The sequence below is a fragment of the Pelobates fuscus genome, chromosome 9 (genome assembly GCF_036172605.1).
Source record: "Pelobates fuscus isolate aPelFus1 chromosome 9, aPelFus1.pri, whole genome shotgun sequence".
Lineage (NCBI taxonomy): Eukaryota > Metazoa > Chordata > Amphibia > Anura > Pelobatidae > Pelobates > Pelobates fuscus.
In genome coordinates, this window is record NC_086325.1 from 137,652,892 (window position 1) to 137,680,664 (window position 27,773).

Here is a 27,773-nt window from a genome sequence, read left to right on the forward strand (position 1 = left end):
ATCTCTCATAGGCGCTCTATCATCATAGTCATGATCCTCGTTTACATTAATCTCATCAATTATATGGATCGTTACACAATTGCAGGTAATGTGTCAGTTTGTTTTCATAATCCATGATTACCAAGATACAGGACATAGCCTATATGTTCCCACATTCCTTTTTATGATTATTCCATATACCATGAATGTAGAAAATTAATGGGAAAACTGCAAATTTTAGGTCAATAGAGTCAAAGATGAAAAATCCTCTAATTGTTTTCATACTAGGTATTCTGCCCTTAAATGTGCAATTTTCAGGTTAATTCCCTACACTTCACAGTAGTGTGATCATTGCCCCCATTCCCACGAATTGTGTAGTAGTTATACTTTCTTGTGTATAGTATTAGGAATCTCAAAAGTCGTGGAAGGTCAATCGTGCTGGGGCCTGGTTAGCTTCTCACCCAAACCACCACATCAACCTGTAGTGATTATGGTGCTTAGGATTCCCCTTTAAGTGGCTAAAATTGTCCTTTTTAAGGAACAGGACCCCCAAGCACACACACTATGTACGCAAAAAAAGCACCATAGCTAAGGTTTAACAGACAAGTACCAAAACATAGTTATGAAGGGGTTTAATTGAAAAATCATATATAACTTTGCCATTGTACAGTTTTCTAGCCATAATAACGTATAAAGGGTATTAAACTCTATCTTGCGATTTTATACATTGGTTTTTTTTTTTGTACTTGTTTACATAGGTGTCCTCCCTGTTATTGCTAATGATTTCGGGATAAAGGACAGTGACTCCGGACTGGTTCAGACAGGTACACCCCTAAATAAATTCATCAGCCTTTTTCTGTGTGTTCTATGTCAGTAAATATTATTTCTCCTGAGCAGAGGCATAACTACAAACCACGGGGCCGCAGTGCGAAAATTGCCCTGCCCCCCCATGTGTCTCATTCCCTCGCCCCCAGCCTCTTCATGTGTCTCATCCCGTCGCCCCTCCATGTGTCTCATTCCCCTCTACAGGCCCCATGTATCTCATGTATCTTGTGTTTTATTTCCCCCCCAAGTATCTCATATTCTCCCACCAGCCCCTTCATGTGTCCCATTTCTCCCTCTCTCCCCCTAGCCCCTCCATGTGTCCCTTTCCTCCACCTCTCCCCCCCTCCATGTGTCCCTTTCCTCCATCTCTCCCCTCCATGTGTCCCTTTCTTTCCTCTATACCCCCTCCCCTCCATGCATCCCTTTCCTTCCTCTATACCCCCTCCCCTCCATGTGGTGTCCCTTTCCTTCCTCTCTCCCCCCTCCCCTCCATGTGTCCCTTTCCTTCCTCTCTCCCCCCTCCCCTCCACGTGTCCTTTTCTTCCCTTTCCTCCCTCCCCTCTGTGTCCCTATCCTCCATGTGTCCTTTTCCTCCCTCATTCGCCCCTCCCCTCTATGTGTCCCTTTGCTCTCTCTCTCTCTCCCCTCTTCTCTCCATGTGTCCTTTTCCTCTCTGTCTTGCCCCTCCTATCCTGTACTTGTCTCGCCGCAGTTCCTTGTCCTGTTAGACTGCTCGGCCAAACTACACACAGGCAGGAGGGGAGAAGCACAGTGCAGATCTCCCCTCCTGCCAGCCTCGGGAACCGCGGGCCCCGGGCCGGTGCGGCTGTGCACCAGCCCCAATGATGTGCTGGCGGACCACGGACGCATGGTTGCCACTGCAGCTGGACCCCCTGGAGTGATGGGCTTGGTCGCAGTGGACACCCCTGCGACCGTGGTAGGTACACCACTGCTTATCTCTACCTGTTACTAGGAGCATTGTTTAGGATATTCAACTCTTCTATAGCGTTCATATGTATATTACATTGATAACTTGTGGATTTTTTATTCTCCATCATTCTTCCTCCTTTTACATAGAAACATAGAATGTGATGGCAGATAATAACCGTTTGGCCTATCTAGTCTGCCCAATTTTCTAAATACTTTCATTGGTCCCTGGCCTTATCTTATAGTTAGCCATATGCATATCCCACGCATGCTTAAACTCCCTCACTGTGTTAACCTCTACTACTTCAGCTGGAAGGTTATTTCCATGCGTCCACTACCCTCTCTGTAAAGTAATACTTCCTGATATTATTTTTAAACCTTTGTCCCTCTAATTTAAGACTATGTCCTCTTGTTGTGGTAGTTTTTCTTCTTTTAAATATAGTCTCCTCCTTTACTGTGTTGATTCCCTTTATGTATTTAAATGTTTCTATCATATCCCCCCTGTCTCGTCTTTCCTCCAAGCTATACATGTTAAGATCCTTTAACCTTTCCTGGTAAGTTTTATCCTGCAAGCCATGAACAGTTTAGTAGCCCTTCTCTGAAATATAAATGTTACTGTATTTTTGTATTGTTTGTTTATTAAATGCATCTTTCTGATTGCTTGGTCTCACTGCTCTTCTCATTCTCTCCCTAGTGTTTATTTGTAGTTACATGGTATTTGCTCCCGTCTTTGGGTACCTGGGGGATCGGTACAACAGAAAGTACATAATGGGTGGAGGCATCGCCTTCTGGTCAGTCATCACCCTGTCCAGTTCATTCATCACGAAGGAGGTAACATTACAAGGCATTCCATTTAAACCAATGATTGATTTCCTCTCAGGCCTATCCATTTTGTAGAATGCTTTTAGAGGTTTGATGGTCATCCATCAAATCTTCCGAGGTGCAGTCATCATGCAGTTTGCCGAGTTCTCAAAATATCAGATTTACTGTGGCATTGCTGCTATTGTTTCTTCAAGATATTTCTAGATAACTGTTGCCCTCTCCCCATTTTTATTTTTACAGTACTTCTGGCTGCTTCTAATCACACGGGGCCTTGTGGGAGTTGGTGAAGCAAGCTACTCCACCATCGCCCCAACGCTGATTGCGGACCTATTCCTTCATGACGAACGCAGCAGAATGCTGTCTTTTTTCTATTTGGCTACACCTGTTGGCTGGTGAGTTTCCGATTCTGGACCTTCTTCGTTTCTAATGTCATATAGCTTTCAACAATCAAGAATAGATTAGGGTAGGGTAATAGATTGTAAGGCTATTGAGGTTGTAAATGTTGTTTTCGTGGCCATAAAATTTATAATTCCAGAAACCTAGATTTCATTGACCAGGGAACTCTAATTGTGTGATCAAAATAGTGAAACTGGAAAAAAATTAGTTTCGAGATTTTCTTTAAGTTCTGTTCCATTTTTGCCTGAAGTTAGCAATTCCCATTTTAGTCTTCTAGAATTTCTGGTTTATTGGCAATGTTCTTTTAATGTTCTTTCATAAAGACACAGACCAATCCCTAATCCTGGTTTTGTGTAAGAACATGGATCATGGTAGTGAGTGCTTGACATTAGAAAGCTGATTCTTTTCTCTCTTTTACAGTGGTCTTGGTTACATTTCTGGGTCAAAGGTGTCGAGTGCAGCAGGTGGAGACTGGCATTGGGCATTAAGAGTAAGTGAAAGAAAAAAGCTTCAGATATTGTGTGGGTGCTGGATGGCATATTGCTTGGGGTTTCTTTACATTTTCATACACCATTTAAATATGGCTGACATTTGCAGTGCTTGAGTCACACGAGATTGCACATTCCTGTTAGCCCTTACAGGGTTTCTGTTTGATATTCTGTCAAATTGTTTAAAGTATTTAACAGCAGAATAGAGATATTTCAGAATATTGCTGGCATTGTAGAACAGACAGCCATTGGTCCACAAACCAGTCCTCATGACCCCCACCTTCCTCACCGGTCCAGGATTTAGGGATTACACGGTTGTGTCTAAGGTGTGTTTTTTTTTGTTTTAACTCCTTAGACACAACTGTGTAATCCCTAAATCCTGGATATGTAGTGGGCATGGGGACTGGTTTGGGAACTACTGAGATAGGCTGTAATTGTAGTGTCAACTGCACCATGCTCTTACGTACTTATTCATCCTGTATGCACGTCTGTGTGGGTCTCTCTGGCCTTATACTTTGTGCCCAGATATTTGAGGTATGTAGTATGGTCATTGACACTGTCTGATCTTGTGCTGTAGGTTACTCCAGGACTGGGTGTTGTAGCAGTGTTATTACTGTTCTTCGTGGTCCAAGAGCCTCCCAGAGGGGCCGCTGAAGGGAAGATAGGGAGGAAACCCCTCACCAACTCTTCCTGGACTTCCGATATAAAATCCTTGTTGAAAAAGTGAGTTATATTTCTATTCTAACGGACAAGCATCTGGCCTCTGCCTGGTGTCTAACTTCTCCTTTTATCATCCCCTCTTGTAGTCCAAGTTTTGTTCTTTCGACATTTGGGTCTACAGCAGTGGCGTTTATTGCAGGAGCCCTGTCCCTTTGGGCTCCAACGTTACTGATGCGTGCACGGACGGTGTTATACAAAGTTAATCTGTGTAAAATCCCTATTTGTAGCACTAATGACAGGTAAGGCTTACAATCACCAATGTTGACTGCCATTGTCTTTTCCATTCTGTATGTCAAATGTGTGTATTGGCCAGTTTTAGTGAAAATAACTTCTAGTGAAGCCAACTGGCTGCAAACATCCTACAAGCCTTTGAAATACCTTTATCTCCCCTCTCCCCCCCTCCCTCCCTCCCTTTTTAAAAGCACATTACATGTTCTCTGTGCTGTTTCTTAAAGGGACACTCCCGGCACCAAGTCCACTTCTGCCCATTGGAGTAGTCTGGGTGCCAACTACCACTACCCTTAACCCTGCAAGTGTAATTATTGCAGTTTTATAAACTGCAATATTTACCTTGCAAGGTTAAGTCCTCCTCTAGTGGCTGTCTATCAGACAGCCACTAGAGGGACATCCGTGTTCTTAGAAAAAAAAAGTGTTTTAAGCAACGCTGGACATCCTCACGCTATGTGAGGACCTCCAGCGTCGCCGAAATCACCATAGGAAGGCATTGAATGATGCGCATTAGGTCTCCCCCGCTGCGGGGGAGGAGAGTGGGTGGAGCATGACCAGTGCCGAGGGACATTGGCACTGGACTCTAGTAAGTCACTGAAGGGGTTTTAACCCCTTCAGCAACTTGGGATGGGGGGTGAGAGGGAGAGGGGCACTACAGGGTCCTGCAGTGCCAGGAAAACACAGATACAATATAAAAAATACAGGACATGCGCATAATCATTCACAAAACCATATTTTTTTTGTGACTTCATCTGGCCAAAATAGCTAAGTTATGGGGAAAAGATATCAACTTGTCTTATTGATCAAAAATTGGAACTCCCCTGCTGAACTCAGTTCACAGTATGTTGAATAACCCTATTCAGTCAGGTTTAGCACAACAGCTGCTATGTCAGGGGACACTGCCCTCTCTGTAATTTTGGACATGTGATTATTATGAAGACTAGAATATCATTGTCAGAAGTGAACTAGAAACCATCAGGCCCTGGTGCATAAATTGCTGTGGGGCCCTCTCCCCCACGGGTCTCGTCCCCCACAAGCCCCTCCTTGTGTTTAATACTCCCCAGCTCCTCCATGTGTCTCACTCCCCCTCACAGCTCCTCCATGTGTCTCATTCTTCTCTCCTAGCCCTCTCCATGTGCCTCATTCCAACTAGCTCCCCCATGTGTCTCATCCCTCTCCCCGGCCCCTCCATTTGTCTTATCCACCCTCCCAGTTCCTTAATGTGTCTCATTCTCTCCCTCCAAGCTCCTACGTGTCTCATTCCCTTCAAGTGTCTCATTTTCTCCATGTGTCTCCCTCACAACTCCTGCATTTGTCTCATTCTCCCCAGCCCCTTCATGTGTCTCATCCCTCCCAGCCGCTCCATGTGTCTCATTCCTCCTAGCCACTCAATGTGTCTCATTTCTCTCCCCAGCACATCCATGTGTTTCATCCCCCATTCCCCTCCCCTCCTGTGCCTGCTTACCTCACTTGCCGAGGGAATCGCCAGTCAGACCGCTGTCCACTTGGCCATGCTACATACAGTGACTGTACTGTGTACTCCCCTTCTGCTAGTCATCCGGAGAGCGCGCCGGTGTGGCTGTGCATCGGACCTGAAGTTATGCAGGCCCACCTGTCTAAGGGGTCAACAGGGCAGCCAGGCCCTGTGGAGTGATGGACCAGGACGCAGCTGTGACCGCGGTAGTTACGCCACAGATCACTGTATAGTTGAGGACTGCCTTGTTTCTCTAAGTACAGAAATGTATACACTGGCATTATTGCATTTGCTCACACTCGAGAAAAGAATCCAACGGTTTTGTATTTCGTTTCACTTTTTTTCCCCCATTATATTTCTTCTGTCTTTCTCTCTTTTTCCACTGGTTTATTATACTCTTAATTTTTTAACTCATTGTGTCTTTCATTTTATTTTGTTCTAGTTTGATTTTCGGAGTGATCACTTGTGTTACTGGAATTGTGGGGGTTATAGCTGGTGTGGAGATCAGCAAGTGTTGCAGGAGAAAAAACCCACGTTCGGACGCTTTGGTCTGCGGCTTTAGCCTCCTGTGCGCACAGCCCTTCCTTTTCGTCTCCTTAGTGATAGCAAAGACAAGCCTTGTTTCAACTTACGTAAGTACTCTCCCTCCCTTCACTAAATATGCACCACTTACCTCCTCTTCGTAGCAGAAATAGAATTTTAAGGGCCAGTTAGAGGTGAACAAATGACTATTCAGTGTTAAGGTAGATGAGTCAAGCCTTCTCAAAATTATTAGTGATAAAATCAAGGATCCATCTTTCCTAGGATCTTGACACACTGGATGCTGCTCAATAATTAGTAACCACTCCCCCATTTATAGATTGCTAAATAAAAGAATACATCATATAGGAATCCATCCTGCTTTGGTTGTTGGCACAGTGGCGTTGCATGTTGCTTTCTAATTGTCTCACTCTTCTGCCTCTCTGCAGGTTCTAATCTTCATTGGGGAAATACTGCTTTCCATGAACTGGGCGATTGTTGCAGATATATTACTGGTAATGTATGAAAGGACATCTTGGGAGGTTTAAAGGATTTTAACCACAGATTAGCCAAATACATAACTTGCTAAAGGAACACTCGAGACCCATAAATTACTTTCGCTTGCTCAAATGCTTAGTGTGTGAAGAGGGCATCCTCTTTTATATTTTTACAAAAAGTGCAGATTGCAAAAGAAGTTTGCACTTTTATAAATTAATCTTGTTACACTCTCATGGCTGTCAATCAATGGAGCTAAACTCAAGAAGCAGCAATTGCTCAGAGTATCTGCATTGCAAAGACTTCTCGTTGAACTGCATGGGAAAGTCTGTGATTGGAAAGTCTGTGCGGGTTTAGAAGGGGAGGGCTTGCAAAGGCTGCAGACAAGATATCTGCAGCTTTAGCAGGCTGTTTTGATATATACCCCCTGTGACAAAAGGCCTTTTGTCACTGGTTTCTCATGTGACAAACTACCCTGTTCCCGTGGCTTATGGAGAAGCCCGATTGCCAGCCTCCTTCCCCATGATTATGGACTTGGGGTGTATGGCCCTTTAAAAACAGTATATAAGCATGTGAAGACCTTTTGTGGCAATGCCCCTTTAAAACTGTGTCCCCAGTGTCCCTGCTCAACTTCTCATCAGCCGGTGCTAAACTTTAATCCCATGGCGATTTTATTCTGTTCGTGGGATCTGAGCCCTGTTCGGATATATTGAGCGCTCAGATCCAAGCTATCTGGGGATAGGTTGAATGTGGGGGTTCTGTTCAGTGTAATGGGAATTATGTATTTTTGTGTATTTTTGCTGCTGCTGTGAATGGAGATATTTTCTGTTCCTGGAGATAATTGGCTTACCACACCCAGTTAAGCCAATTATCTCCAGGATAGAGGAGAAGATAGACCGGCTGCACAGCCTAACTCGGTGGAACTGGTTTGGGGCAGGAAAGCCATGCTTGCAGTCGGTCAAAAAGGACTTCCATCTAACTTTTGAACCACTGGACCAGTTTGTATGATTTTGACATATGTTTGTATACTGCGTATGCTGGTTCAGAATCTGATGTATACTTTTAAAGTTATGAATATTGTGTAAAACTGTGTATTTCTATCACAGGCAGAGGGGAGGATTTTGCTGGAATGAATGGGAGTGTTTGACTGTATTGTAATGTTTTGATTGGTTGTTCCACAAGACCACGTGGGTGGTAAACTTGTGGGAAAAGTTGCATATAAGTGCCAATAAACCCTCAGACTGGTGAGTTCCTGTTTTGACCCTCAACATAGAGCCTCGTTTCATGATTGGGGGAAACGGCTGCATTTACACTGGGGGATTGCTATACTCTACATACTCCCCTAGCTATAATCACTAAGCTCTTTTAAGAGCTTGTTCCAGCTTCGCTCTCTGCAGGAAGAGAGGTTCGGTCTGCAGTGCTGGTAGTGTCAAGTGGAGTGCTTGGAGTCCTCGGGAAGCACTAGGAGCATCCATCAACGGAGGTACCCAGTCGGGGTGCCAGGTGATCCGTTACACCCCCCAATGAGAAAATGCATAATTGAATGCATGCATGTTTCCATTGGGATATATCTACTAATAGCCATTTTTATTTATTATTTGTTGGGGGCAGTAGAGTGTTTCGTTAATCATTCCTTGGACAGTTGTGCACTAATATTTCTAAAGTGGCAGTCCCAATTTTCAGGTCTTTTCCCACTATTCTGACTTTGCTCACTGGTGTTCGACCTTTGGTGACACCAGAGAACAGTCCCCAGAAAGTGTAACGTGTAGATGTGCGCATGTAGGGCACAGCCGATATTTAAAGCTGTGTGGCTGGTGCCGGTGTTGCAAAAATACCTACAAAAATACCTACAATACAATTGCCGGTATTTTTCTTTGAAGATAATTTTCTGCAATATCGCCACCGGCCACCAGGGTGTGCAGTGTTCTAAGGCCGTGCTAGGAACACTTGTTGGTGCTAGAGCTGTGTGGAGAGGGCTGAAATGGGATGTCGCTGCATGTCCCTGCCCTCTCCAATAACAGAGTCCACATGGGAGGAGTGGAAGCAGCAGGAGCTACAGGACAAACAGATGGAAGATTAGCACCAGGAACTGAGTCATGAGAGCAGAGTGTGTGTATTCAGCAGAGTGTGTGTATTCACAAATCTGTGTGTGTGTGTTCACAAATCTGTGTGTGTGTGTTCACAAATCTGTGTGTGTGTGTGTACTCAGAAGCCTGTGAGTGTTTAAGCAGTCTGTGAGTGTTTAAGCAGTGTGTGTGTATTTAATGAAAGTATTTAGAACATACTAGATGGGCCGAATGATTCTTATCTGCCATTACATTCTATGTTTCTGTGTATTCGGCAGTCTGTGTGTGTTTTCAGCAGTCTGTGTGTCTATTCATAACTAAATAGCAGTGAAAAATATTCCCTGTATTTGTAAGTTTTGCAAATTGGATAGCATAACACAAAGTTCAATAAAAGCAAGTAGCTGCTGCTACCGTGTTTCCCCGAAAGTATGACCTACCCCGAAAATAAGCCCTAGCCGAATTTTCGAGGTGGGCTGCAATATAAGCCCTACCCCGAAAATAAGCCCTAGGCATTTTACCTTTGCGGCCCGGCGGGACTTCCTTCTTCTATGAGGAGGGGGAGGAGCGTTGCGGGCCGCGGCACTGCGCAGCGTGATGACGACGTGCGCAGCGTGATGACGACGTGCGCAGCGCCGTCAGTCTGCCTTCATGGATCTTCAACGGAAGGATCCATTCCGGGCAGTGAGGCACCCAGTGGTCGGACTCTTTGAACTGTGAGTAGATACCGGTATTTTAGGTCTGGGACTTAATTAATTAAAGGGGGGGGGTGAATTAATTAAAGGGGGGGGTGAATTAATTAAAGGGAGGGTGGATTAATTAAAGGGGTGGTGGATTAATTAGAGGGGGGTGTGTGGATTAATTAGAGGGGGGTGTGGATTAATTAGAGGGGGTGTGTGGATTAATTAGAGGGGGTGTGGATTAATTAGAGGGGGGGTGGATTAGAGGGGGTGTGTGGATTAATTAGGTGGGGTGTGTGGATTAATTAGAGGGGGTGTGTGGATTAGAGGGGGGGGTGGATTAATTAAAGGGAGGGTGGATTAATTAAAGGGGTGGTGGATTAATTAAAGGGGTGGTGGATTAATTAGAGGGAGTGGATTAATTAGAGGGAGGGTGAATTAATTAAAAGGGGGTGGATTAATTAAAGGGGTGGTGGATTAATTAGAGGGGGGTGTGGATTAATTAAAGGGGGTGGATTTATTAAAGAGGGGCGGTGGATTAATTAGAGGGGGTGGATTAATTAAAGGGGGGTGGATTAATTAAAGGGGGGGTTCAATGTACATACCGGTACCGTAAATAAATAAGCCCTACCCTGAAAATAAGCCCTAGTGTGTTTTGTGTGACTAAAATTAATATAAGACCCGGTCTTATTTTCGGAGAAACACGGTATGTAAAACCTCAATAAAAAGTATCACCAAAAAAGTAATAAGCAGATTAACTGCTACCAGCATAGCGAAAAAGCACTGTGGCATCCAATAGTGAAATTTACCAAACCTTAAGGATAATGGGAGGAATAGGTAAAACAATCTACAGAAAGTTTTAGCAGAGATCCTTTACCTACACAAAGATCGCGGGTACCTGGAAACCAAGTCACAAAATTAGCTACCATTCAAATTCTTCTATTCTCCGTGTGTGTGTATTTAGCAGTCTGTCTTGTGTATGTGTACTCAGCAGTCGATACATATTTAGCAGTCTGTGTGTGTGTACTCAGCAGTCTGTCTGTGTGTGTGTACTCAGCAGTTTGCCTATTTAGCAATCTGTGTGTGAATTCAGCAGTCTCTGCATATTTAGCAGTATGTGTACGTACCTAGCAGTCTGTTTGTGTATGTGTATTGAACAGTCAGTGTATTCAGCAGTCTCTGCATATTTAGCAGTATGTGTACGTACTCAGCAGTCTGTTTGTGTATGTGTATTGAACAGTCAGTGTATTCAGCAGTCTCTGCATATTTAGCAGTATGTGTACGTACTCAGCAGTCTCTGTGTATGTGTATTGAACAGTCAGTGTATTCAGCAGTCTCTGCATATTTAGCAGTATGTGTACGTACTCAGCAGTCTCTGTGTATGTGTATTGAACAGTCAGTGTATTCAGCAGTCTCTGCATATTTAGCAGTATGTGTTGATACCGGAGAAACTGACGGAAGCGAAGCACAGAGAGATGGACACAGGTTTCTTCAGGAAGGAAGAGATTCTTTATTGGATCACCGATCGGGACTCAGAGGGACTAACGTCACCAAAATACAGCAAGATCTGAGCCCCGGACAATAGTGCAGGCTCCTTATATAGGCACATAACTCCTCCCATATTAAGCTCCACCCGCACATTCTCTTGACCAATCAATACAAATAAGAATTAACTTCCTGCTTGACCGCATGGCTTGTCCAGCACAATGGAGGAGGGGAATACTACATCCTGTATTCTTGCACATGCTCCGTACACTACTGATCGTATCTTGCCTCGTGCAACCAACTGATCGATACGTCAGCATATGCACGTACACATGCCACGTGGTAATCTCGGCCTACTAAATTTATTTTTACCGAGATTCCACCACATTCCCCCCTTTGATGCCTCTTGATATTTCACAATTACTTGAGGCATCACTTAACCTTAGTTTGCATACACCGCAAGTTACCTTGAACCAGACCAGACTTAACTTATGATGTGAATCTTCAACACTCATCTTCCTGCATTGGTTCTCCCTGATCTAGAGCCTCATATTTATAAATTGCCATTATCTGTGCAGCAGCCTTCCTCTCTGCTATATTTTCTATCAGGCTTTGCACAGACCTAACTACTAAGGGTATAAGACACGGCAGGAGTAGACACAACATTAAAATCAGTAGAACTCCACCTACCACTGCCTTAAGCCCTCCAAACCACTCATACCAGCTACCAAACCAACTACTTGGATTATACCCTTTCCATACCTGAGTAGGCACATGCGCTAGTTTAACCATATGGCTAGTAAGCTCAGCTATTGCTTGCCCTTCGTCATCTATTTGAAGACAGCAATTGCTCAGGTTAAACTTCCCACATACACCTCCCTCTACTGCCAAAAGGTAATCCAAGGCTAATCTATTTTGGTATACTGCTGTCCTCATCCTGGTATTATGCTTCGCTAGAAGATTGAGCGCTTGTGATGTCTCGTTAGTAATGATCTCAACCACCGCCTGTAATCTTATAATACGGTTGAGCATATAAATAGGGGTTCTATAACCAAAGGTACCATCTTCTGCCCACGTGGCTGGCCCATAATAATCTATAATACGCTGGGGAGGCCATTCATTATCTTCCCAGGCGCCTATCTCTATGGGTCCCCTTTTCTTCCTATGATTCACATCATATACTTTAACACCTAAAGTCTCACCTGTTTCCATAGGTAACAAGAAGAAGGATGGTTTGAGCATACCCAACACACATGCCCCTTCCCAGTCCTGTGGCAACTCCGAATAGGCTTTCTTACCACAGATCCAGTACAAATTTGCTGGGGCTCTCCAGGTAGATGTGATGGATAGATCAAACCACACATCCTTTAAATTGGCGTATCTAGCAAACGGGTTAGATGGTTCTGAGACATTTGAAGCCGACCACCAAGTTGTATTCTTTGTATCATCATCATAAGCTTTTTGCCCTAGACAAGTTAATTCTCCTACAGAAGTATTATACATCATTCCTTTCCTTGCTATGCAAACATAACCTATGATGGAGGTCTTTAATCTCCACTCAGATTTACCTCTAACACTCATATGATAATCGGCTTGTGTAGATATTAATTGGTCAACTGCCTCAGAACCGGACATTACCTCCTTTGCTTCCCAAGGCCATTGGTCTCCCATGTTAGTACCTCCACACACATAGCAGTTGGTAACATTAAGACTACCGGCAATACTTTCGGCTAAATCAATGAACAGGTTTTTAGCATTATGGGGGATCTTATTATCTATGCTCATCTCTTCATAAAAGGAATGGTATACTTGATGAGTCTGGGAGGATACCGTATCAGTCTCTATCCCTATAAACAATACTGTCCCAGGATCTAAACCCGTCCCATATATTTGAAACCCAAATAAATTACCATACTTGTCTAAGAACTTGTCGGGGTTATTTATAAGTATATGGACTGGATTGCATTCCATAGACTTACAATATGGGCTGGTAGGCAACTTAGTCACTATCATGTCCTTGTCTACTGTCTGTCCCCAAGTTGCCCACCCCACACAAGACCAATATGGGCAAAAGTTATAATCTCTATTTGGGCATCTAGGACTCACATATTTATTTTTACTACTGGGACAAATGTATTTATCGTTAGACCCATACGTCCTCTCCCATCTAAGATCCCCACATACATTCCACGGCTTTCTACCACTTGATATCGCCTTACATGCATCAAATAGCAGAACACCCGAAGAATGTACGGATTCTAATACTGTCTTGTTAATTAGGGTCCCCTGAGGATCTCCATTCCTGAGAGTCAACCAAATTGTACGAGGTTGATACTCCGGACTGAAGCACTTAGGTTCTCCTACTCCTAAATGGCACACACTATATTCTATATTTAGGTATCTACATCTTGATACACCTCCTTTACACTCGTATTGTGAATGCCAAATTAGGGTTTGGGAAATATGGTTACCTGTTCTTGTAGTCTTAATGCATACCTCACAGCTAGGAGTGTCGGTACCTCTACCTTCCTGAATATAAAAATACACATAAATAAACATTATCAAGAACACATCTTTCGCCGTCATCCTCAGTCTTCGTCCGTGCGAAGGCACCTCAGCTTCCAGGATGTAAGGGCTGCAGGGAATGGAGTTCTGCTCGTCTTCACAGGAGTCCCTTCGAGACTTTCCCTGGCTTATACACTATACGTCGGTGAGCGGACAGGCTTTATTATGACCGTCTAAACACTCACTTCACCAAATCTCTGTAACAATAAAATTTGTAATCCACAAAGTTCCTCGTCACTCCGACTGAGTCGTGCGTTTCAACCGGATCTTGCAGGGATTCTCTGGATCTGCTGTAACTTGCCAAGAATCGACTGCTGCTGGTTTAACCCTGGAGTGATGTATCCACGGAGTCACTTCGGCTACTTTTATCGCTGTAGGGGTAGACAAAAGAACAACATAAGGACCTCTCCACTTGGGCCCTAACGGTACATTATTCCACTCTTTAATCCACACTTGGTCTCCTGGGTGGTAACTATGAACTGGGGGATAAATATTCACAGGTAATCTATCTTGTACCCATTTCTGTACCTCCTCCATAGTCTTACCCAACTCTACAACCTGCTGCCGGGTAATTCCTTCTCCCAACTGACTCAAGTCCCCCCTTAAGTTACCAAGTACGGGAGGTGGTCGCCCATACATGATTTCAAAAGGAGAGAGGCCCATCCTTCTGGTAGGGGTACTGCGGATTCGCAATAAAGCTATGGGTAAGAGAACGTTCCACTTAAGTTGGGTTTCCTGACACATTTTAGCCAACTGATTCTTAATAGTTCTATTCATTCTCTCTACCTTACCAGAACTCTGGGGTCTATATGCCGTATGAAGCCTCCACTTTATACCAAGCATATGAGTCAGTTGCTGTAGGCACTGGTGAACAAAAGCTGGACCATTGTCCGATCCTATAGAGCAGGGTAGTCCATATCGGGGTATTATTTCTCGTAGCAGGAATCTCACAACTTCTCCTGCTTTCTCTGTACGAGTAGGACATGCTTCTACCCAGCCTGAATAGGTGCACACAATTACCAGCAGGTAACGATGTCCACCCGATTTAGGCATCACTGTATAGTCAATTTGTAAATTGGACATGGGGAGTCCCCCCATAAACTGGACTCCTGGTGGCTTTACTGGTCCTTGTCTTGCATTATTTTTAGCACACGTTACACATCTTCGTACAATGGCCTGAGTCAAGTTGGACAATCTTGGTATGTAGAAATGTTTTCTGAGAGATTCTTCTGTGCTGTCTCTCCCAGAATGTGTCCCGTTGTGATAATTTTGGACAATTTCTACCGCTAGTGATGCTGGAATGACTATTCTTCCATCTTCTAACTGATACCATTTGTTCTCCAAATACTTTCCAGGTTCAGTCTTTAACCACTCCTCTTCTTGAGCTGTATAAACTGGAGTCCATTGAGACAGTGGAGTTGGTATAAGAGCAGCTATATGCCCCACATACTCCTGTCTTCCCGATTCAGCGGCACGCTTAGCTGTACTGTCTGCCATCCGATTTCCTTTAGTTACATCACCATCTCCTCTCAGATGCGCTCGACAATGTATAATACCGACTTCTTTCGGCTCCCACACTGCTTCCAGTAGTTGTAGGATTTCAGCAGCATATTTGATTTCTTTGCCTTCTGAATTCAATAGTCCTCTTTCTTTATACAAAGCTCCGTGGGCATGAGTGGTTAAAAACGCATACTTGGAGTCCGTGTAGATGTTCACTCTTAAACCTTCAGCCAATTGTAACGCTCGTGTCAGTGCTATCAATTCTGCCTTTTGTGCTGATGTTCCTTTTGCTAGTGGCCGAGCTTCTATCACCTTGTCTATTGTTGTTACTGCATATCCTGCATAGCGGATCCCTTCTTTCACATAACTACTGCCGTCGGTGTAATATTGAACATCGGGGTTCTGGATGGGAAAATCACGAAGATCTGGTCTACTTGAAAATACTTCATCCATTACTTCCAAACAATCATGTTGACTTTCAGTAGGTTGTGGCAAAAGGGTAGCTGGATTTAAGGTGTTTACAGTCTCTAAATGCACTCTTGGGTTTTCACACAACATTGCTTGATACTTGGTCATACGGCTGTTACTAAACCAATGATTTCCTTTGTAATCCAACAACGTCTGTACTGCATGTGGGACTCGTACATAAAGTTCTTGACCCAGAGTGAGTTTATCGGCTTCAGCTACTAGCAGGGCGGCTGCAGCTACGGCTCTTAGACAAGGTGGAAGTCCGCTGGCCACTGCATCCAGTTGCTTAGACATGTAGGCAACAGGTCTTTGCCATGATCCCAAGTACTGTGTCAATACTCCCACAGCCATTCTTCTTTGCTCATGTACATACAGGTAGAATGGTCGTGTGTGATCAGGTAGACCTAATGCTGGGGCACTCATCAAAGCCTTCTTCACATCTTCAAATGCCGTTTGCTGTTCTTGAGTCCATAAGAAGGGGTCGTGCTCTGTACCTTTGATAGCTGCATACAGAGGTTTTGCCAGTATCGCGTAGCTGGGAATCCATATCCTACAGAAGCCTGCTGCCCCCAAGAATTCTCGCACTTGTCTTCTATTCTTGGGTATCGGTATTTGGCACACAGCTTCTTTTCTCTCTGGCCCCATAATTCTTTGACCTTCAGAGATATGGAATCCCAGATATTTGACAGTTGGCAAACACAACTGAGCCTTCTTTCTAGACACCTTGTATCCTGCCTTCCAGAGAATGTGTAGTAGATTGTGCGTTGCTTGCTGACATATTTCTTTTGTAACTGCTGCTATCAACAAGTCATCTACATACTGTAACAATACACACTCTCCTGGGATGGACTCGAAATCCAGTAGATCTTGACTTAGAGCTGAACCAAATAGGGTAGGTGAATTTTTAAACCCTTGGGGCAGTCTTGTCCAGGTCATTTGGCGTTTTGAGCCCGTTACAGCGTTCTCCCATTGGAAAGCGAAAATACATTGACTTTCTGCGGCAATTCGGAGGCAAAAGAAAGCCTCTTTGAGGTCTAAGACTGTAAAGTAAGTAGCCCCGCCCGGAATTAAAGCAAGCAGGTTATATGGATTGGGTACAACTGGATGTATACTAACAACCGCATCATTGACTGCTCTCAAGTCCTGCACAGGTCGATACTCATCTGTACCGGGCGTTTGAACAGGCAGCAATGGGGTGTTCCAGGGGGAAGTACAGAATTTTAGGATACCATACCGTATGAACTTATCCAGATAAGATTGTATGTTCTTCTTAGCCTTCTGCGGGATGTGATATTGTCTTAGGCTCGCTGGATAAACCCCAAGTTTTAGTTCAATTTTAATAGGTGGAATATTGCGGGCCAGTCCTGGTGGGTTGTTCTCTGCCCAAACTCCTGGTATGTTGAATAAGGACTCATCACTCCTAGGGTTTTGGCTAGTCAACGCTGTATAAAGTCGCCACTCTTCTTCCTTTGGTACGGATAATGTCATAATACCTGAAGGTCCATTAAACTTTAAGGATGTTGTTCCATTTGGTAGGAACGTAATCTGCGCTTGTAATTTAGATAGCATATCACGTCCCAGCAATTGGACTGGACATTCAGGCATATAAAGGAATTGATGTTTTACTACGTGGCCTCCCAATGTACAGAGTCGACTTTTAAGAACCGGTTTTTCACCACTTCTTCCAGTTGATCCTATTACAGTAATAGTCCTTCCAGATGGGGGAGCAACTAGATTAGTCACCACTGAATGTTCAGCACCAGTGTCGATCATGAACGCACTCCTTTTTCCCCCTATTGATACATCGACCATAGGCTCCGCTCGACCAAGGGGGATGGAGCCCGGTCGGTATCAATAGTCCTCCATGACCGTGTCAGCCAATCCTACAAAGTCCCTACCTTCTCTATCGCGGGACCTTTGCGCTGCTGGAAAATACCTATCTTCCCTAACACTTCCTCTGTTCCCATTGCTCCCTCTATTACCATTACTCCCTCCGGGGCCTCCTCTACCTCTCGCTCTGCCTCTAAAGTTTCCATAACCTGTCCTAGGTCTGTCTCTCTCAGACTGTTCTCTTCGCGGACACTCATTTCTCCAATGCCCTTCTTCCCTACAGTATGCGCACTGATTTCTACTTAGGGGTTCCTCATTCCACTTACTATCGCCTCTATCTGGGCCCCGTCTATCTACGCCTGCGATCGCTACCGCTAGCATATCTGCCTTTCTACGCATCTTGCGCTCTTCCTCTTTCTTACTTTCTGTTTCCCTGTTCATGTATACTTTATTCGCTACCTCCATTAGTTGGGTGATAGACATACCTGCAAACCCTTCTAACTTCTGTAGCTTGCGCTTAATATCTCCGTAAGCTTGGCTGACAAAGGCGGAGTTCACCATTCGGGAATTATCTGCATCTTCCGGATTAAAGGGGGTATACAAGCGGTATGCCTCCAATAATCGGTCATAAAAGACACTGGGCGCTTCATCACTTTTCTGAATCACCTCAACTGTCTTCGACATATTAATGGCTTTCTTTCCTCCGGCTTTCATGCCAGCAATTATAGCATCTCTATAGGCTCTGAGTTGAACCATATCAGCACCATTTACATTCCAATCGGGATCGGTGTTAGGATAATGTGTTGCGGCCCATGCTGCTGGATTGGCTTGATTCAGAGCACGGGCTCTATCCTCTAGCGCTTTAATGGCCGCTTGATTAATTCTTGTCCTTTCCTCATTGTTAAACAAAGTCATTAATAACTGCTGGCAATCAGCCCATGTCGGGTTATGTGTCTGAACTATCGAGGTGAACAGATCGGTCATAGCTTGTGGTTTCTCAGTGTACGAGGAATTGTGGGTCTTCCAATTCAAGAGATCGGTTGTCGTGAACGGGACATATACAAAGACTGGGTCAGCATGTGCCATTTGACCTGCGGCATCAATATAGGCTGACCCTGGATTCAGACGAAGAGGCATCTGATAATGTTTTAATTGTTGGGTACCGGTCAGTTGTCGGGTTAGTATGGGGCTACGTGGAGGGGCGTCAGTTAGAGGTTCCAGTCGGGGAGAAATAAAACATGAGGATGTGGGAGCTTGGTTTTGGGAAAAATTAGTAAATAAAACACTTCGAGCCGAGCTAGAAGAAGCTTGACCGGAAGTCTGAAGTGGCGCCAAATCAGGATATTCAGATCTAATGGGGGTTGGTTCTGATTCCGGAAGGGGAGATTTAGTACGAGAGGGGGTGGATTCTGTACTGGAGGAGGAAGCGGAAGTGGATGAGGGCAATGAGGGAAGGGGTGCAGGACTTCCTGCATTTGCGTCACTTCCTCTTAAAGGAAAGTAAGGGGGCGGCAAAGGGATCTCGGACTCAGGGGGCGTGTCCAAAATGGGCCTAACACCAGTCCTAGTGGACAAACAAGTCCTAGCCACCATGAGGCGACATTGCTCCTCGTGGCATGTCTGGATCCATTTTGGCGAGTCATTTACGGCCTGTCTCCAACAATCAATATAAGGAAACTGCCCGTAAAGTTCAGGCCTACCCGATACAGCCACGTGTAAGCGCTGTACCAGAGTTGGATCCAAACTGCCACGTGGCGGCCATGCCGCAACCAAAGTAGGCCATTCCCTAGTACACAAAGTGACCAAACGTACAGGAGACATTTTAACCCCAAAATCACATGTTTTGAATCCCTTTTTAAAATTCTTCACCATACAACCTAAGGGATCCGGAATCGTTGACTCCGACGCGCCCATACTTATCAATGGAACGTCGTTGACAACGAATACTATGCACGCGTACTATTCAACAGTCACACCCGTTTCCTCTGGCAACAGCACCCCGTGGTACGGTTACCAAGTGAAACGTACACAATAACACAATAAACACTCAGGGAATTCCCGTACACACACAGCTGTTACACCAGTCACTATATAATCAATATTATGCCCTTTGGCGAAACTATACAGTCACCCACGCTATAATTCTCTATATATGAATTACCCGTCTATAACACACCCCAGTAACATCGTCTTTTACAAATAGCGGTTACAGTACGGTTAGCATAGGTCAAAGCACAATTTAAGGTCACAATACAATTATTAGTGGTTATGGTGTTAAACATGCAATGGACGACAATGATTAGTACTTATATACAGTGTCAGTAAATATACAGGGTTATGGTACCGTGCACTATGATACAGCAACACACTATTAACACTCTCGCTAGACGGCTGAGCTCGCGCTATCTAACAAGATATACACTTTACTAAACAATCTTTAACACATTTACAATTCCCAACTAAACTATTGGCCAGTACCTTGAATGGACTACCTAAAACTATCTACATCCGTTTTGGTTAGCCACACTGCCCAAGCACCACATATAGCGAGCTAGAGGACCGAATTTACACAGACACCTCTTAGTCGATTACTATCAAAAATCTAGTGGGTTCCAAATTTACACGCCTTCCCACTTAGCCAAGATAGGTTGAGAGCTAGCGAACCGAATTTACACAGACGCCGCTTAGTCTCCCGGTCCCTCCAACCTAGCTAACAAAATATACACCCTAGAACGCTAGTCTAGACAAGACACCGGTGTCCGGCTAGGGCTATTTACACCAGAGCCCCGCCTGACTAACAAAATCAAACGGTCTGACTAAAGAGCGTTCGATCGAGCGGTGCGCCTTCGCTCCTTCCCTCCGACAGAGGGGGCAGATTCCATACACAATTCAAACCCCTTATGGGCCTACCGCACAATCGGTATACCCCTAGTGGGTCTGCCGTCTAAAACAGCAGTTGTCTTACCTCCTCGTTCCTGAACCTGAGTTCACACTCATCGACGGGGACACCCCAGCACTTACTACGTAGAGGCCGATGATCTCCTGGACAACAGACCAGTGGCGCCGAGACGAAGGGAGGTCCACGCAGAAGTTCAGGGGTGCAGCCGTAGAGAACGTGGGCAAAGATAGACCGTCTCACGCCTCTGCTTCTCAGCTACCGTTGAACGATGAGCTTCCCGGCCAATGCACCAAATGATACCGGAGAAACTGACGGAAGCGAAGCACAGAGAGATGGACACAGGTTTCTTCAGGAAGGAAGAGATTCTTTATTGGATCACCGATCGGGACTCAGAGGGACTAACGTCACCAAAATACAGCAAGATCTGAGCCCCGGACAATAGTGCAGGCTCCTTATATAGGCACATAACTCCTCCCATATTAAGCTCCACCCGCACATTCTCTTGACCAATCAATACAATAAGAATTAACTTCCTGCTTGACCGCATGGCTTGTCCAGCACAATGGAGGAGGGGAATACTACATCCTGTATTCTTGCACATGCTCCGTACACTACTGATCGTATCTTGCCTCGTGTAACCAACTGATCGATACGTCAGCATATGCACGTACACATGCCACGTGGTAATCTCGGCCTACTAAATTTATTTTTACCGAGATTCCACCACAGTGTATGTACTCAGCAGTCTTTCTGTGTATGTGTATTGAACAGTCTGTGTATTCAGCAGTCTCTGCATATTTAGCAGTATGTGTACGTACTCAGCAGTCTGTTTGTGTATGTGTATTGAACAGTCAGTGTATTCAGCAGTCTCTGCATATTTAGCAGTATGTGTATGTACCTAGCAGTCTGTCTTTGTATGTGTATTGAACAGTCAGTGTATTCAGCAGTCTCTGCATATTTAGCAGTCTGTGTATGTGTATTCAGCAGTTTGCATAAGTGTGTGTATTTAGCAGTCTGCATGTGTGTTTGTATATACAAATTTACACAATGACACACTGCTATACACACACATACACTCACCCAGACCGTATATACACACACTGCCTCACATACACAATACTATACACACAGTCAGACACAGTAGAAACATTGCAAGTATTTTCTAAGTGATTTAGGGAATTTTCTGCTTCCAAATGTTCTCGATCTTTTATGCACATCGTGTGCTGTGATGTCACGCATATATAATTAATTATGCAAATTAGTATGGCCCGTATTTTTTTCCAAAAAGGGTGGCAAAGCTATGCGCATGCTGCACATTTAGGGAACTAGGACCCTGCAGAGAGCATTGAAACAAAGCTCTATTCATGTCCTACCCTCAGTGGGCTGGTCTGCTTGATTGGCTGAAAGCCTGGCATGCATTTGACTTGATCCTATGATTAAGAGTGGACATTCGACACAATATGTGTGAGGAGGTAAGGGGTTGCTTGCCACGCTGAGGTGCAATTCCCATTATATTTGTATTTTTATCGATTTATAATAAAACATATGGATTTGGACCATGCTATTTTATTAGCTATACTGTGAACAGAGGAGGCTCCTTTGAGAAATTTTGAATTGTTACTGCTGACCACAGTTCCGGTTCCAAAATCAGCTGACTTTTGATGCAAGAAACAGTATATTGCTGCTTTTCAATTTCCTCAAACCGGCCCTGCACAGACCTTTACATGGATACTGTAGGCACTTCAACAATTTAATTTTATTAAGTGTTCTTGCATAGCAAGACCACATAATGTTATCTCACATATATATTATTATTATTATTCTTATTATAGCCAAATTTGCCACCCTAACTCCTCCCACAGTTTTTACTGTGAAGCACTTTGGGCAACAACATTGCAATTAAATGTGCTATATAATTAAATAATAAGTTACTCCGCCCACTCCAGTTGTAGACTACTGGTGGAGGCAAGAACACTTCACAATTTCCCCAGAAATTGTAGCTTTTCTAGTTCTTATTCTTATTATAGCCAAATTTGCCACCCTAACTCCTCCCACAGTTTTTACACTACATAGACAAAAATATAGCAAAACGTGCAGATTGTTCCCGATCGGATTGCTATTACTTTGTGGAACGTTTCGCCGAATGGTTCACGGAATATCGTCGTTCTTTTGGCGAAATTTGTCCCATAGGAATGAATGGCAAAGCTAGAGTGGGAGCTGGCAAAAGCTGAAAAATCAGGACATGATTTCTAAACTGCCACCACTCCCTCATTTTCAGGCCCACCTACACAAATCTTATATCAAAACGTTCAGCTATCCCTGCTGCCACTAAAAATGTCCACAGCTAAGCCATAGTCCTTATAGTTTTCACGATATGACCATTTGTTTGCAACTCACGCAGTCCATTGACATTCATTGAAACTCCACTCTGCAAAGCTCACATTTGAAGGGCAATTTCTAAACTGCGACTGTGCCTTCATTGTTAATATTGCAGAGACATACTATACATCAAAATGTAGGTCTGGGTCTTGTGATTCTCACAATATAAAGCTCTCCGCTGTAGGATTTATAGTTTTTAAAATACGACCGTTTGAAGATGGCAAACGCAAAAATACTCCGACGTGTGCCAGGCTGCAGCAGCAAGTGATGTCATAGACAGGGCCTTGTGCACCTGCTAATGTTTTTATAACTGTATGTTTTAATGTAACTGTGAAGCACTTTGGGCAACAACGTTGCAATTAAATGTGCTATATAAATAAATAAATAATAACAGTTACTCCGCCCACTCCAGTTGTAGACTACTGGTGGAGGCAAGAACACTTCACACAATTTCCACAGAAATTGTAGCTTTTCTAGTTGAAGTTGTTATAGTGCCTGCAATCCTGCCCACCCCCCAAAAAAACCTTTTAGTTCACTAATTAGAAGGCTTGGAACCGCGGCTTTGTGTGTGATGTTTTGCTCGTTCCTCCTGGTGTGATGATATTTCTAACTCTCTCCTCTTGCAGTATGTGGTGATTCCTACAAGACGTGGAACAGCAGGAGCATTGCAGATCGTTGTGTCCCACATATTAGGAGATGCTGGCAGCCCGTATGTAATCGGAGTGGTAAGTGATTATATCTCCATGTACATTAAAGGGTTACGCCAACCCCCATGACCACTTCAGTGATATGAATAGATCATGGTGGTGGGAGCCTGGATGTGCAAATGTGCTTTAAACACTGCACATTCAGAGATATTTGCATTGAACTCTGTTGCAGGTTGCCTAATGTCAATTCTATATATATTTTACGTCCGTCATCAGCGCACACAATGCATGCTTTCAACAGACAATATTATCTTGTCCCTCACAGACAAAATGCCTGCAAAGGGAAGATCGCTTTCCCCTCCCTCCTTCACTTTAATCGCTTTTTTATTTTATTTTGGAAATTTAAAGCTCCACCGTCCCAAAATCTCTCCCTCCCCACTCCGGGGGTCTGTGGGGACAGTAGGTCCTCCCCCATGAATATTAGAATAATAGAATAGGTTTTTAACTATTTCATCACAGGTTGCTAGCAATGCCTGTGGGCAAACAGTCTTGATTTTTTCAAACCGGGGCCAGAATTTGAAGCCTCTGAGCCTGGAATTATTTAATTTGGTTTGGATTTCAGCTGTCCAGCAGCGTTTGGCCCTGCTGATATCTGGACCAAATTCAGGTCTATTTGGGGCCTGAAATGCAAAATCTGTATATTGTTGAATAGTGTGAACAATGTCTGGATTTTGGAGTCCTAATAGCCCCATATGCGGCCCGATTGTTTTTTCCCATCCAGTACTGTGCTATTAAGACTTTATGGAAATCTCCTGTACGTGTCTTTATTTAAGTGGTCCTTCCAGTGGGATGCCCATTATAGATTACCAGCGATTGTGGAAATATGCATCATTAACTGAAGATACTGAACAGGTCAAAATAGCGAGGAGAACGGTGGCATCATGGATACGCCCGGCAACTCGGCGACACCTGGGCGGACTCCCGCCTAGATCTACATACCAACCAAAACGGCGTACCCGAGAGGCCAAGACCCGGCCTGCTCCAAGCGAAACCAAGATGACCTGCCAGCGCACCACCCCGTTGCAGCGACGCAAAGCTGCAAACAGCACCCAGAAGGGCTATGCCTCACAAAGGCACACAGGGACTCAGGCCTGCAAACCACCACGGGGAGCGGAGAAAAGGCCACGTCACCAAGAAAATATCCACACCACCCAAGGCACTCACGGACGGCAGGGAAGCAGCGGCAGAACTCCGCCAGCCCACCTGACCCGCAAGGCCGGAGTCTCATGGGACCTTCCACCTTATGAGTTGCGGGTGCCGATCACAGGAGTCGGCTGACTCAGACCGCCACATAGTGACTTGGACAGCTACCACACCACCACGTTCAGGCTGCCAAAGGGAACTCTGTCGCATACCTCCTCGGACATTTAAGTTACCTACTAGACTAGACACAGAGAAATAATTTGAATACACTCCTTAAGCTTCTGATTGCATCACACTCAAATGTCCGCTAGGGTAGTTTACTGAAGCCTATCCTGTTAACCCCCTACACCCTCTACATAAATCAATAAGCCTGTTTATAATGCCTACACGAAATGTACACCGGCTTAGTTAATTAAGCTTAGTCAAACGTTGATTTTCTAACTTACTCGGACGACACAACCACTATATAAGTATATTAAAAATGTGCACAACTAAGTTAGCACTACTAGCAACACTAGCCTAGCACTGTTAAGCGTTGATTAATCCACTCTATTCTAATGACCTCAACGTGTAGCCAAGCGGACAATTGTTATAACTATAAAAAATTGTGCAATCCCTCATGCCCCTGTTCAATTTAAGTACATCTTCAGACACGTTGTTGTGGCGTATGTCATTGCTATGTATTACATGCACAACAAAAATAAAGAATTTTAAAAAAAGATACTGAACAGGTACAACCAGTATGGAAACATGAGCATCTTTACATATTATATGTGACAGATGGCAACACTCACCATTTGGCAATTTGTCTAATGAAAATAACTGTGCTGTATTCTTACAAATACACGTGATCAAAGAATTTGGATATGTTTATTTATTTAGTTTACTGTACTACCTGCATTTTGGCCTCAATTTTAATCACTTAATCACCAGCTATAACTGCTTCTCTTTCATCTTTCTTCTTCTCAGATTTCAGATCTAATACGAAAAGGAAAGCCAGATTCAGACCTCTTGCGGTTTAATAGCTTAGGCTATGCTCTAATTATTTGTGCCTTTGTTGGAGTCATCGGAGGGGGATTTTTCCTTGCAACCTCTTTCTACATAGAGAAAGATCGGAAGAAGGCGGAAAGTTACTCCCAAGATGAAGATGAAGATGATGAGGTTTGAGAAGAGGCCTGGACATCCTTGACATGTGCACAGACGTTATTCGGCATGTGCTAAATTATAAATAAAACACTGACACCGCTTATTCTGTTGGAGTATAACGTCCACAGCTTTATTAAATATTAAAATCTTTAAATTAACAATTTAGGGTCATTGTCAACAGTAATAACTTCGTTCCGCTCTATCCCCAAATACCCCTGACAATGACCCTACCAAAATAATACGAACATAATAATTGATACATAACGAATAATACCTGGCCTACCAAAGAGGCCCCCAACATTTGTTTACCGGCAGGGGTGTACCCAGACACCCCTACACCCCTAGGTTCGTCGCCACCGACGGGCTAGAACCTACCAAAGAAAAATATAGAGAGAGAAATCAGCGCTAGGTTGCCACACAAAAAGGTAATAATAATAAGGCTGCAATCCTCAAAGGGGAGTCCCCCATAATCCCCTAATGGTAAGAAAAGATACAGAGCAAAACAGAATAAGGTTGCGCCTAAGGTATACAATAAAACATATAAAATGTATATAATGAGTGATATAAAATAGTACAGTGATGTAGAATAAATTATAAAATAAATAGTTGGCAAAAGTCCAAAACACTTATCATAAGTCCATAATGGTAGATGCCATATGTAAGAACAGGAATCCTGAAACGTAAAATAGAGTGTGTCTTCACAGTAGAGTGCTTGAAATCCAGTAGAGTAAATATGTGGAGAAAAAACAAAAGGAACTCCAATGGCACAGTATATAGATGAATAAAAGTGGTATGCAAAATGAAAATAATCTTACTCACACTTTTCAGAGCTGAAACCTAGCTCTGGTATGGCACACGTTAAGTGGAATGACCCCCACTCAAGGGTATGCGGAGTAATATTTGATTGGCGAGTATCTGGCTCAGATTCGACGTCCAAGTTGATATTATCCGTCCCAGGGAAAAGATAAAATATATAGTGCTCTCTGTATGGTGGTTAGGAGGTATAAATAAAATATATACTACTCACAGTATGTAGAGCAGACTTGTACTGCTCAATAAAAGCGCTTGGGTGGTATAATCCCCACCTTAGGATTCTTTAGGCTTCTTGTCAGATTGGAAATATATGTGTAGTCAGGTGAAAAAAAGAAAAAAAGAGAAGAAAATGGCTATAAAGTATTTTATGCCAAAATAATTTCTTTATTATAAGGTAATAAAATTAATATCTAAACGCGTTTCGCCTCAAGGGCTTCTTCAAGTAGATAATAGTAAAAAGAGGGGCACACCTGACATACAGTGGTTTATATAAGTTACAATAATGTTTAGAATTTTGAAAATCCCGCCAAAATGACCTCATGAGTAGCATAGTATAAAAATACAGATAAAAAATACTGAATAGGACATAAATTATTGTGCATATGGATCGTATGAGGTAAGTACATACATTTAAATTATAAAACGAGGGTTTAATGAGCTTAAAATACATATTATAAAATGATCATGTGACGCGCGGCTAAAAAGCACTTCCGCGTCACATGATCGCGCTGTGAAACGCATGCGTTCCGTCTAAATGGAAAGCATGCGTCATCTGGAGGTGGGAGGGCTGTTTAGTCTGATCGGTAAGGGATCAGATGAGCTGTCTGCACAAACTAGCAGACAGCAAATATGGTGGCTTAGGTGGTAAGTTGTCTGCCTGTATAAGCAAACAGACAGCCGTTCACAGGTTCAAACACTGAGGTGGGCACCTGTGTTAACTCAATATTTTGATAAATAATTTTGTACATAAAAACAAACAGAGTTTGTGCAAGAACAGAGTAAAAATATCATACTTTTAACCCCTTAACGACGAGTGACGGACGAGGTCCGTCACTCAGGGGAATGCGTTAATGACGAGTGACGGACCTCGTCCGTCACCCGTTAAAATTAACCCCAGATCGCCGCAATCGCGGCGATCGTGGGGTTAATGGTGCTCCGGTCTGCCTCTGCATTAGAGGCAGACCGGGAGCACCGGATCGGGCTGTCAGAGTACATGTGCCCG

At 43.8% G+C, this 27,773-nt stretch overlaps 1 protein-coding gene across 1 annotated transcript; it reads left to right on the forward strand.

Annotated features, from left to right (window-relative positions):
• Positions 1-25,765, forward strand: LOC134572406 (protein spinster homolog 1-like). Its single transcript, XM_063431344.1, has 11 exons — positions 1-85; positions 738-803; positions 2,426-2,562; positions 2,794-2,945; positions 3,370-3,439; positions 4,015-4,160; positions 4,244-4,396; positions 6,302-6,491; positions 6,828-6,893; positions 23,369-23,467; positions 25,562-25,765. Exons 1-11 carry the CDS (start codon positions 31-33, stop codon positions 25,757-25,759), a joined length of 1,332 nt encoding a protein of 443 aa, XP_063287414.1. The 5' UTR covers positions 1-30; the 3' UTR covers positions 25,760-25,765.
• The last annotated feature ends 2,008 nt before the right edge of the window (positions 25,766-27,773 follow it).

Coding starts and splice junctions, on each gene's coding strand:
- LOC134572406 (XM_063431344.1), top strand. CDS start 31: ATGATCCTCGTTTACATTAATCTCATCAATTATATGGATCGTTACACA. Junction 4,161..4,243: donor ATAAAATCCTTGTTGAAAAA/GTGAGTTATATT, acceptor CCCCTCTTGTAG/TCCAAGTTTTGTTCTTTCGA. Junction 6,492..6,827: donor CAAGCCTTGTTTCAACTTAC/GTAAGTACTCTC, acceptor GCCTCTCTGCAG/GTTCTAATCTTCATTGGGGA.